The 13329-nt window shown below is 42.3% G+C and overlaps 1 protein-coding gene across 1 annotated transcript in view; it reads right to left on the reverse strand.

Annotated features, from left to right (window-relative positions):
- Positions 1-5182: 5182 nt before the first annotated feature.
- LOC137789812 (ras-related protein Rab-26) overlaps positions 5183-13329 on the reverse strand; it is a 63153-nt gene continuing 55006 nt past the window's right edge. Inside the window, exons 6-9 of the mRNA XM_068583615.1 lie at positions 11821-11886; positions 10904-10960; positions 10160-10236; positions 5183-7403 (exon numbers count right to left, since the gene is read on the reverse strand). Of these exons, the coding sequence (XP_068439716.1) occupies positions 7301-7403; positions 10160-10236; positions 10904-10960; positions 11821-11886 (303 nt within the window). The 3' untranslated portion in view covers positions 5183-7300. The remainder of the gene's footprint in view (positions 7404-10159; positions 10237-10903; positions 10961-11820; positions 11887-13329) is intronic.

Here is a 13329-nt window from a genome sequence, read left to right on the forward strand (position 1 = left end):
CACTTTCTTTTAGACAATAAAAATACACAATGAACCAAGCAACTGAGTCATTGTGAAATCTGCCGGAGTGCTTTACGCACGGCAGGGATCCATCCAGCCTTTTGATCTCTCTTAATCCTCTGAAAATTGTGGATGTATACCTGGACACCTCCAAATTTCAATGTACAACGCACACAGCTGACGACACATAACAGCTTCATTATTTGTCCTGAACAGAGAGACCAAACCTTACAATGAATCAACCGCTATTGCTATGCTTTAGTAATGGTACCTGCCAACAGGCTCCCATTGTGTCAGTTTGATTGTGGTCATTTAAGCAATCACAGCATTATTTGTTAAAATGCTCCTTGTGAGCACAATATAAACCTGGATAACAAAGCTCTCAAAACTAGATATCTAAAACAACAACCCCCCCCCCCCCCCAATCTATAGCTATAGGTTATGACACCTTCCAAAGAAGCCATATTAACATGTCACCCCTTATCATTATTAGTCGTCATGTATGGTAAAGGTGCCAATTTCATATCAGCAATTTAACTTTGCAATAGTTAACAAGACCTTGGGGGCTATTCAGAGAAAATTGATGTAACATTTTGTGCTGTTGGAAGACATGATAAAATGACGACAGACAAGGAAAAAAAACAGCATATGCAGCAGGTGAGCGTGGGAGTGAATTAACACTGTTTAGTAGTGCAGTAATGTTTTCTTTGCAACGTGGCCCTTACACAAGCACTTCAAGAGAGTATACAATGACATGTGTAGCATTTTAAACATGAAACCTGAGCTGGAACACAAAGTTTAAAGCAGAACCTGTCCTTGTTCAGAAAATCAGTAAAACATTTTCTCCTCATTTCCTACATCAGTTGAGTCTTTACTGAGCTTCGCTGCCTGTCGCTTCGTAGCAAATCTGTGGTGTAAGTCTGACCCCTGTTGGGCATAAAAGGCATTGCAGCCGGACAGCCGGCTGATCACAGTGGTGGAAAAAGTATCCCTCATTAAACCCAGAAAATCCTCACATGAAAAATGACTAATAGCTAATCATTTGGCTGTACTTGTAGGCCAATGCATTGTTGAGTAGTTATATTTATAACAGCCCATTATATTTGAGGATCTCTTTATATGTTTCATGTGCAAGAGATAATAACTATAAGTAACGATAAAACAATGAAGACGTACATCGTAACTTCAGCTGTTAATAAGAAGTAGAATATTTCAGTGCATGAAGTGTCATGAAAATAGTACCTCAAATGTGTACTCTAGTACAGTAAATGTACTTGTTGGCCTACCACAACTTATGAGACAAACAACTGTGAAAACCTTATTTGTGTTTTTTGGTTCCAGAAGATATTTACGTGTGATTGCATGAGACTTCGATTCATTTAGGAGCGTTCCTGTTTGCTGGACCGAGTGCGTACCTCATGTATTATGTCTGAACAGAAACACTCGAGCTATCTGTGAGGTTCAGAACAGCTCGGGAAATTTGGGGTGATGAAATTATAGATTTAACAGCGTCACACTTGAAATAATTCCAGCTTTGTTTAGTTGCCAAAGAGAAACGCCGGGTCAGGGTGTCAGCCGCTCGCCTCGAACAGAAGTCATTGTTCCATGACACAAAATATGTGACAGCGCGCTTTCAGGTCAGACCCACCTTCTAATACATGTCACTGAATGTAGTGTATGTGAGAGAGAGAGAGAGAGAGAGAGAGAGAGAGAGAGAGAGAGAGAGAGAGAGAGAGAGAGAGAGAGAGAGAGAGAGAGAGAGAGAGAAAGAAAGAAAGAAAGAAAGAGAGGATATTTATGTTATTTTTCATTCTGTTCCAGTCTTTGATCTTTCAAGGAAATTGGAATAACTATTAGTCAGAGTCTGAGTCACAGGCCTGCCTGCTGAGCACACGGTGTCATTTACATATGCATGGGAACACATTTTCCACTAGCAGCAAGGGACACAGTACAAGAGAGAGAGAGAGAGAGAGAGAGAGAGAGAGAGAGAGAGAGAGAGAGAGAGAGAGAGAGAGAGATTGAGCAAGACTCGACAGAACGCTATTAGCGATTAGGATGAAGTATGTCTTCTTTGTCTTCTTCACCATCAAATTGTGGAAACGAAATCCGCCTTATTAAAAAAACTGTGCTATAACAGTGAGTGTAGAAGACTGAGCCAGTCAGGACTCTCAATAGTTGTTTTTTGGAAGTTCATGGGGCATCTTAAGGCGTATTGCCAGCTGCTGACATCCTGATCTGTCTGAATGCACTCACTTCTAAAGATATGATGTAATAACGGCGTTTGTCTGAACGTGCAGATTTCTCCGGCCTAAATCAGGACTAACTTGTCACATGTTGTGCGTCACATGCAACGCACGTGCAGTGCAGGATGCGACAACACACGGAACACACGTCTTTGTTTCACAAACTGCAACTGTGACTTCAACTGCTGCAAAGAGGACTGAGACGACAATACCGACCATGTGGCCACGACTGGAAAATGTTTTCAAGATGTATAAAACAATACTTTGATTGATAACGTTTGTGTCGGATATGGTTTAGTCACACACACACACACACACACACACACACACACACACACACACACACATTTAATGAGCTTCACCTTCCTGTTGTGTTAGCTTTCTCGTGTCATCCCCTGTGTTAGCGGGTCAGTGGCGACCCGTGTCTTAAATCAGCTGTAAAATACGCAAAAACTATTTTCTATCATCCAATTTGTTTCTCATCTCTTGGTTACCCTGTTAGGCTTCCTTATCCATGAAAATATTGGTTTTAATATTTTTTTGTGGGGGGCCTTTAGACCTTTTCTTTGTCAGTAAACCTTGATTTCAATTTGTAAAAAAAGGGTCAAATGGCTGAGGAGGATGCTGGCGCAGATGCTCTTTGTGTTGAGGAATGAGAATCGGCTAAAGCTACATGATGTCAGTGTGTTGGCTGACAGCGCACTTATAATTTCAGTTTGGGCTTTAATTATTGTTTCATAATCTTATTTTTATAACTGGGTCGAAACCGACTAACAACACAAAGGTCATAATTTCAACCAGAGCATTTTATAATTTAGTGAAACTTGTTTTTGTTTGTATTTTGTTGAAATAGATGTTCCTGACAAAGTCAAAAAGCCTTGATGGATAAAAACATTTTATGTCGTTCTTTTATGCCCTAAAAAACTAAAACGGGTCAGTGAGGAAGGTTAAGTTATACAAAACTGTTTGTTTTAGTGGGTTTTTGTTTGCATGGCTCCTGTCAGGCGGGGGCGTTTTAGATATTATGAAGTCCTGTTTATTGACATTAAAATAAGCATATATTAAATAAATTGTAATAAAAAAACATACAGATGCTTTGGCATTCTTTGGCATTTTGGGATTATTACAAATTTGGACAACTTTGCATGATGATGTAAGTGTAATACGCATTCCCTGATGATTAAAACTCCACAATTATCTTCGGGTTTCAAATTCTTATTTCAATATTAACATTTATATGTTTTATTTACGTTTTTCTATCTTTACCTTCTGCAGCGGGTCATGATGTTCTCTTGCTCACCTGACATCTGTTTGTGCCGTACTGTTGTGTTCCTCCTCCTCTTCCTCCTCCTCTTTTCGTTCCCCTTTACTTTCTTCTGCCCTATTACATAACGTCATGGTGGATTAGGTATTGACAGATAAAGAGAGGCTCTCAGGTTTAAATGTTCCTGCACTTCACTGTGTTCTACCTGAGCTTTTTTTTTCCCTGCTCCTAATGTTCCACACCCACACTGTTTCACATCCTGCCCCGAGGTTAGTTCGGCCTGGCCTCACAGTCTCCTCTCTGCCTCCCACGTCCTCCCACGATGACGTTTCATGTGTCATAAACATCTCTGGAGGCAGACATGCTCTTACTGACTGCTGCACAGGATGAAGAAGCCTTAAATAGTTGAAGACCAGACGGTTAATTACAGACAGGGCACATCAATCACAACATCCATCAGACACTTCATTCCCTTGCAGACACATATATACGTTGTTTTATTCCAGGGGTGACAACTATCAAATCAATGAAGCTGTTTACAAAAGAGCTGCGACTTAAAGGACTAGTGTATCGGATTAAAAGGGATCTTCTGGAGTCAGATATGGTATATAATATTGTGTGTATTCAGTATGCGAGATGCCTCTAAATCCTACAAACTGGCCCTTCAATGCATCACGCTGCAGTCTGCACTCTTTAACATGTTGAGGAAAAGCTACTGTTAAATTTCTGTGAAGCGGCTTCCACCTGTGTAGAGGGGCACGGGTAAGATTTCAGGGTGTGTACACATTTTGTGTTCTTTCTATTTAGGTGTGATTCATCTTTCATGTCAACACGTATTGTGCCTCTTGAAATGACTTCACAGACCAACACCCAAAGAAATGAAAATCTCCACGTGGATTAAACACCGAGATGTGGACTTTTATTAATCAACGAGACAACAATGACTTGTACAGCTTTTTATTTGTAATTTTTATGTGCATGGATATTTAGACATCTAGACCTCAGCTGCAGGAGTGTGTGAGGAAGTGTGAGGAGATAAGGAGTTCAATGTTTTGTCTGAACAATGTATTATTGTCTTTTGTGTGACATGCTGTGTGCTCATTTGCTTTTTGGTTGTAAATACCGAGACGTGTGGAAATAAAAGTGTATGCGTCCAGCGTACTGCACTTCCATGATGTCATGTTCAACGTTTAACAACCGGTCACTGCACAGCTTCCTAACATCCAAAAGGTCAACAGAAAGCTGTGTGCAGGCACAGCTGCTGAATGAATCAGATGTTTTTAGACCACTAATAAAGAAAATAATACACACATTTAGCTTCTTTCTTTATTTGTAATATGTATTCAAGCCACAGGACTCTTGACCCAGTGCTGACTCGCTGACCTGCATGAAGCCGCTCTTCTGGTCTCCGCTGATCCGGAGTCAGTGCAGTCGCTGTTCGGGTGTGTGCAACAAAAGAAGGCCTTCAAAGAGGTCCAGATTAAGATGACATATCAATAATCCGTTCCAAGGCCTCACTTTAAGAGATAGCGCTACAACAAACATCACTGTGTCGCACAAATCCAGCCAGGCCACTGTCCAGGTTGTAATACCAGGACTCTGCCACACGGGGGCGGTGTGGATCCACGCGAGCAAGAACAACGAGTCATCGGCTTTTGATTAATTCTTTATTTGTGAACACTTGAGGTTAATACAATACAAATCATTTCAGTGAAGATACAGTATACAGGTAACACGTTCACACTGGATCAACGACCACTGATTTATACTGATGATCTTTTGTCAAATCTGGATATCAAGATTAAGTCGAACCACTTATTGAAAGCAAATGTCATTGTATTTATAATATTTCAGGATACAATGTATATAGTCAACATAAGCAGAAGGCAGAATGAAACCATCGTTTAATAAAGACATCTCACGCACAAAAGAAAGGTTCAAAAACGCCCGTGAAACGCCGTAGGAACAGAGCCAATAACCATCGGTACATCTCTACGTAACAACAGGTACGCGATTACACAACCCCAGCAGAGAAAAGCAGTGAGAAACCAGTTCAGTCAAACCTTCCTCTTGGTTTCACACGATCTAAACACTTCTACGAGATTCACGTCTCCACATTTCGTGATCTTGATTGAAATGTACAAGACCGGCACTTTGCATATCGGCCATGTTTATTTTTTATCTTGCTTGGACACGTTTAAGCATTAAAACTGATCCTGGCAAAGTGGAGGAAAAAAAAAAAAATCAAGACATCTTTAACGTTAACATTGATACAATATTCTGTACAGTTGAAAATTCAATGTGTACGTACAAAACGTGGAGAATAAGAGACCCCACATAGAACCGGCATTATTTAATTAAGTAATCATCTAAATCTAAAGTCCAGTTACTTTCTTCATCGGCAGCTTCCAGCCACATCTCACGGCTTTCATCTGAGGATGGAGTAGATCTGGTAAAATATTAAATGAATCAATATTGTCGAGTTCTGCTCTGACGAGAGCGAGCTGGGATGAAAAGCGCCATGAAAAGCTCGAGCTGGTTGTCGTCAGCAGCATGGACGTGAGGCGGCGTCGCTCTCCTCTACCTCCTGACCGGTTCAGTAGGCCGCGATCGTCTACTGTAAACGAGATTACTGGAGGCTCATTAATGTTTGGTGGTGACCTCTAGTGGTCGAAGTAAAGGAGAAGGTCAGGTGACGCAATATAAAGAGCAACTGAGTCTTCTTAGGGAGGTCGGTGTGGAGGGACGTTGCCCAACAAACACAGGACTTCCACCCAGGTGTGTTTGTGTAACCACATATCTCATGTATATTACTTTAGTTACGTCACCATGGTACTTAAAACCACGACCTTTTGATGAACGTAAAGCGGTTTTGTTGCTTGAATCTAACACAGACTTTCGTTTCAATCCACATTGTTTGGCTGAAGCATGATATCAGTCATAATATCGGCTGGTTATGGCAATATGACGGGCTGATAACATCCAAAAGGGTGAATCGAAACAAGATAATCTGTGAAACTCAGGAGCAGAGTCCGTCTCTTTGCTGATGATCTACTTTTCTATTGATTTAATATCGTCAAAAGTGACGGAGGGAGGCTCTTAAGTTACAACGCTTCACATAACAGTTTTATATTTGAGCCGAACGATCGGCGTATAAAAGGTAAAGAGCTCAAAATAAATTCCACATGTGACAACAGTTATCACGTGATATCCTGTACATAAACAGCACACGGTGCCGTTTGGCAGCTTACATTTGGTGCATTAGTGTATCTGTACAAATATGTTCATTCGAGCTATGATTTCTATTTACTTTCAGATTGATTTAATATTCAACATATTTGTGTTTATAATCTTCGGTTTCAACAAGACATTTACAAACTACAACGCTTCAGGGCACGGAGCTAAAATTACATTTAAAATATGTACATCACACTCATGGAAAAATGGATCAAACGAGCTGTAAAGTGTGTGTGTGTGTTTTAGTGTGTGTGTGTGTGTGTGTGTGTGTGTGTGTGTGTGTGTGTGTGTGTGTGTCTACATGCATGTGTGTGTGCAAGCATGTATCAGAGTTATATTACATTCACAGTTGCAGAGGATAGGTGGGTTGGGAGAGAGAGCATACTGGCCATATCAATATTACAAACACTGAGAATTGGGTCATAATTCCCAAACACACCAGATTAATTACTGCTCTAATGGAATGTACCTGTTTTCTCTCTCTCTCTCACACACACACACACACACACACACACACACACACACACACGCGCGCTAACAGGCATAGGGATGTGGTCTACGAGCGGCAGCAGCCGGCAGTCCTCATTTCTTTGTCGACGTACTGCTGCAGCTGGAACTTTGACTCATCGGACTCCTTCATGCTCCTGTGCTTCAGTTCTCTGAGAGAGAGAGAGAGAGAGAGAGAGAGAGAGAGAGAGAGAGAGAGAGAGAGAGAGAGGGAGAGAGAGAGAGAGAGAGAGGGAGAGAGAGAGAGAGAGGCAGCGTAAACATGAGGCAGCTCGACCTCTGTGTGGTCGTGGCGCAAATAATCACGACAAAGGGGGCGTGGCTTATCTCTGTTGTTTCTTTCAGTGAAAAGTCAAGTGATCTTTTCCACTATCGACTATAGAAGAAATAACGGCAAGTTCTGCGTTATACTTGGTGTGGAAGTCCCAAAAACGAGGGAACATCAAACGCCCGCCTGTTTGGGTTCATCACACCGTCCGTAGTCGCACACAGCTCGGTGAATCTCAGCGACTCCAGGAACTGCGTCTGGCTTCTCTCTCTAAAACTAGTTATTGTTTCCGCCATCCACCATAGAAATAACCACTAGTTCTGCTTTATTCTTGTGTAAATTCCACAAACGTGGGAAAATCATTTTATTCAACAACGGCAGGAACGGCGGAGCTTCTCAACTCGCGCGTTTTTTTCGGCAGAGTTGGGCAATTTCAACTCGTGCAAATTCGTGACGCTCGGCGGAAAATGAGCTTTTTCGCAACATATCTCATCTGTGCATTGACTTTGCATGTAATCTACTGGAAGCTCCTGGAAACTCGATTTAGATACTCAAAGTTCAAGTCTTAGGTTTATTAGAGCTAACAGAATGGTGACCTTTTGACCTCTGTACAGAACATGAATTGAGAAACCTGGATTATCTTTCATCCTAAAAAAATAAATAAATACAAGCAACGTTGAACAAGTGAGAAACAATTAAAGCATATAAATAGATGCACTTCATAGATGATTACGTCACTGTAGTCAGTTTCCAGGTGACTCATTCATTTTAACCCGTTTTTAGAGACTCTTACTTTCAACACGTGTGTTTTTTAAGCAAATAAAGCGCTCACAAAGTAAAACGGACTAAAGCATGATGTGGTGGAAAAGTGACAAACGAGAGGGGATGAAGAAGTTTAGCGAGAGCAGGAAATCAAAAAGAGAAGCTATGTGAAAACTGAAAAGGTTGTGGACGGCAACGAGAACAGAGCTGGACTCGTCTTCTGTCTCTGCACGGTTGCTGTGTGCCAGACTGTCACGCTATTCTTGGCAAAACTCGACAATGTCAGCCTGTTGCCATAACGAGGCTATAAATGTAAAACAACTCCCACACAAACTGTCCGACACTACACATTTAAGTGAGACACAGAGTTAAAATAGCATCCTCATTATAAAGAAATAGGAGTTAAAAATAATGGGAGGATACTGTTGGATGTCTCGCTGTCAATATATAACTTTTGGTTTGGATAGTAATCTCATTATAAGAGCTGGAGCTATCATTTCTGTCTCTTTCTATCTGTGTGCTTACGATACCATGGCACTAGGGAACAAATACAAATGTACATCACGTAAAAGAAAAAAAGAATCTTAATAACCGTCCTGTCCTCTATCATCACCAGACCGGTCTGGTTCATATGTGATCGGCACTGCAAAAGTCTTCCATCTGCACCTGCACACCATTAGCGATTGAAACTGAATATAAAAGACTTCAAATAGCTTCACGAAAACCCGCCTCAACCCGTGCAGCTGACAGAGTTTACCTGCTTCAGCTTTGATGCTGAAGTTGCATATGTTCCTCTAGATGTACTCAGTACCTCCACACAGATGGTATTGTCCTCTCTTCAACAGCTAACAGGTTTTGATTTCATAAGGGACTCGAACAGGGTCTCCTGAGTGAAAGTCCTGTGTTTACAGCTCTATAAACCACGTCACCTGACTTCCTCCTTTAGTCCCACCATGACTGCGGCCTCGTAGCGCCTCCTCGTCTGTCTGACATGTGAGCTCACTGACCACGCTGCTCATCGTTATTCATTAGTTAGTTCATCGTTATTATTAAAAAGTAAGTTTCTCCACATCGTGATGAGAACAGCAATTCATTCTAATATCAGTATTAAGGAAAAAAGGAGAGCACATACTTAAAACTGTAATAATTCACCACATATACAGCAATTTAAGGCTACTTATGATTCCCCTCCTTTATTTTCAAACTGATGCAATAAAGCTTTTGCTGACAGCGGCCACAGGTCATAATTGATCCTCGCTAAGCCCCACCACAAATCATCATCAATTTTTCATCATCAAAACCTCACTTTTTTTAACATTCTAGCACAACAAGTGTACACAATCATAATCATGGTTTCCACAACGATGGATTTGGGGGATTTCACACAGGCGTAAACAAAGGCAGTGCTCACATGTAGCGGATAGACTTTGTCTGCTGACGGCTGTCGCTATCAGCTCCCGCTAGCTGACGTGAGATAATGGCAGCTGGGGGAAACAGACACAGTGTGGTGAGCGATAACTTAGTGCTTTACTTCTGTGATAAAGCCATTGAAATGGTAACGTATGACGTGCTAAAAGTAGAGCATTGTCTTACTGACTCAGGAATGTCACAGCGGTATCTACCTCCGGTTGTCACGTTAGCCACCGTTAGCTCCTGGTCGGACCAGCTTAGGTGAGGATAAGGCCCCGAGTGTATTGAACGGAGGAGGCGCGCGTGTTTTCATGCCTTAACATTTTGTGGGCTCGTTCGTGCAACACTAGACCTGTTGACCTTCGACGGCTCGCACAGCGTTCACCACTTGGAGCTTTTGAGAGTTTGTGCGCTCTGCCATTGTGCGTTCCTTCATGCTGTGGTGTTTTGTGTTTGTGTGTGACTCACTTGGCCACTGCAGTGAAAGCCAGCTCCACATTCAGTCCAGATTTAGCACTCGTCTCCATGAAGGGCACTCCAAACTCCTGCACAGAGAAACATCTGTTATTAGGCATGTGTGTGCGTGTGTGCGTACGTGTGCGCGTGTGTGTGTGTGTGTGTGTGTGCGCGCGTGACGTGTAAAAACCGTGACGTGGACATGGCCTTCTTGTGTGTCTGACGCTAAAAAAGAAAAATTATGTTGGAGAATAATTTAGGTTTATATGTAAAGTAACTGGAGAATGATGGGATGGTTGATGGTTGCTAATCAATACCAATATTAATTTAAACCCATTTTGATGGGTGCTGAGATTTCTGGCTTTGAAAAACTAATTTTCTCCCCTCTTTGTTGTAACTTATAAGAAAGAAAATGAACACAGTGTGCAGTCGATGAAAGATGCTCCCAGGTACAGAAATCTCATTTTGTCCGTTTGTGTGTGCGTGTGGGTGTGTGTGTGTGTGTGGGTGTGTGTGGCTACTCTTAACACACCTCTCAGAGCTTATCTGAGCGAAAAGGCGTGAAAATGAAATTAGCAAGCTCCCGTCATTTATTCCAAACAATAACAACAATATGTGCCTCCGTGAATACATAATTACACACACTGATCAAGACACAGCAGCGACATGGGAGCGGAGGGGGGGGGGGGGGGTGTGCGTGTGTGTGTGCGTGTGTGTGTGTGTGTGTGTGTGAGCGTGTGTGTGTGCTAAGCTCACTTTTGCCAGTTTCTCGCCCTCCTCTCGCTTCACCATCCTGTCATGCGTGGAGTCGACCTGAAAGAGTTGAAGCACACTACCGAGTTAGAAACTGTCATTCACACACACAGATTGTGTAATCAGGAAAGTCCTCCAAGTTTGTTGTCCAAGTTTTGACATCTACGTACACGTATATCATCACTTTGTGTTATTCGCAATTTCTGATTGAGATTTTCGCGACTATCTCCTGAAAGAAGTTCAAGCGGAGGATTTGGAGATGAACGTTCAAGACGCTGTATAAGACGTTGACTGCATTCATTAGGTATTTGGGATCACGTGGCTGCAGGGCAGCTCCGTAGCGGCCTAAATAAATATACTGCATCTGACTATTTATTGCCTGACAAAACTGCTCTGACTAACGTGCAAACATTGACTATTTTACCACTTTAACAGACACAGAGAAGCATCAGCATTCATTTTGAGTTGTGTGTCTGGCTACCTTAAGAATTAAAGTTCCTTTACAGTTTTTTTTTAAGCTCGGTTTTGGTCTCCACCAATTCCTAAAATAAATACCTTGCTCATTAGCTTTAGAAAAGCGTTCTGCCGGTCGGCACTCGGCAGGTTGAGTCCTCTGAATTAATCACAGCTTTTGCACTGAAAACAGCTGCCGGGGTGATAAATCTCTGGCCTGTGTTCTCATTACACATGGCCATCTGATACACTGTAAACATAACATGTCATATACTGACAAGTTCAGCTGAGATAATTTGATCACAAGATGGCCTATCTGTTGAAACGACCAGTAACAACTCCAAAGTCATTTTGTGTAAAATGTTTCTCTCTCTCTCTCTCTTCTTCCAGACATCCATAACTCCACCCGTCCCCTCGTCTACTGAGTCCATCTGTCCATCCATCGCCCAGTGTTGGCAAGGTCTCACCTTGTTGCCCAGCAGCATGACGACCACGTCCTGCTGAGCGTACTCGTGGATCTCTGTCAGCCATGCCTGGAGACGGGAAGAGAGCACAGAGTGGTGAAGAGATCCAAAGCAGGAAGGGAGGAAGAAGAGCAGATAGGCATGATACGAAGGAGGGATTGGAGATAGATAGAGGTGAGAGGGGAGATGGATGGACCCACAGAGAAGGAGAGAGAGGTAGAAAGACAAGAGGTACATTTATTGTTCCCTCGCTGCAGTGCGTCTTGTCCTCCCCTCCTCCCCCTCCAGATGCCCTCTTCATCGTTCTCTTCGCCTCCGGCATCTCCACCCATCCGTCTTCTTCCACTTACAGGCCGGCAGTGTCTTGTCTTGTCTCTCCATTACCCGGCTTGGTTAAAAAGCACTCAATGTTGATGCCCCGATACTCTACTCACATGCACACTCCTCCCAAGATCTTTATTGTTTAGTTCACTTTGCGTAGCGCGCATGATTACAGAAACCCTTCTCACACAACTGTTACGCTAACTTTGGAAAGGCAGCGGCAGAGCAGCGCAGAAACAGACTCACGCAAGATGATGAGTGTAGCTAAAAAAAATGAAATGGTTGCAGTCCTGCCAGATCTGATTAGTATCGGACAGGTCGCTCTTCACTGTCAGCGGATATTATATCTACTTCCATCAAATATTCCAGTACGCAGATTGAAGTTAATGCAATCACGAGGGGCTCTGTGTCTATGTGGGGTCATCAGAGGTCGACTGGACATGTCTGGAGTTTTGGCACAGAAATAAAACGTATTTGCTGTAATCTAAATGAGAAAGACCTGGTCCTTTTTAAAAAAAACAAAACAATTCTGAGCAGCAATACAGGGAACAAATGACTCCTCATATGGATCCAGTGAGGGACGTGGTTGCATTGTTCTAGACAGGATGATCTCGTATTATATAGGTAACTGTAGCCTCCAGTTATTTTGCCTTGTAAAACCTTTTGAACTGCAGTGGGACGTCTTTCTGACCGTTAGCTGAGAGGCACCTTTGATGCACTTTATGCAGACAACATAGTCTTTTCTGTCAGTTTCAGTTTTCCACCTATAAAAAGCACCTATCCGACCTATTAGTTGAATCGCTGCCACGTGGACATTTATAGAGATGACTTCCCCGAGCAAAAGGCGCAGAAGAGAACAGAGGAGGATAAATCTTGTGTTGAGAGATCAAATGAAAAGGAGAAAAGTTGACGTCCAGGAGAATGCAGACTTCAAAGCAAAACAGGATGCCTGAGGGAGTTACTGCATTATAATTTTAGATTTTGACTTGAAATATGTTGCTCTCAACTCACGTTGACGATGCAGTTTTGTTGTATGGGAGCATTATTTTAAGGAGGCTGTGAAAAAAAAAATAGTTGCATCCATGAAAACTTGCTACAGCTTCAAGTTTAAAGCCTCCAGTGTGCAACACTCAGACTCTTCACCGTCTAATGCATTCATTCATATCAGCGTTTGCAGTCAATGATACAAAA

The sequence above is a fragment of the Clinocottus analis genome, unplaced genomic scaffold (assembly GCF_023055335.1).
Source record: "Clinocottus analis isolate CAN_PGR_092001 unplaced genomic scaffold, fCliAna1.0.p SCAF_19, whole genome shotgun sequence".
Lineage (NCBI taxonomy): Eukaryota > Metazoa > Chordata > Actinopteri > Perciformes > Cottidae > Clinocottus > Clinocottus analis.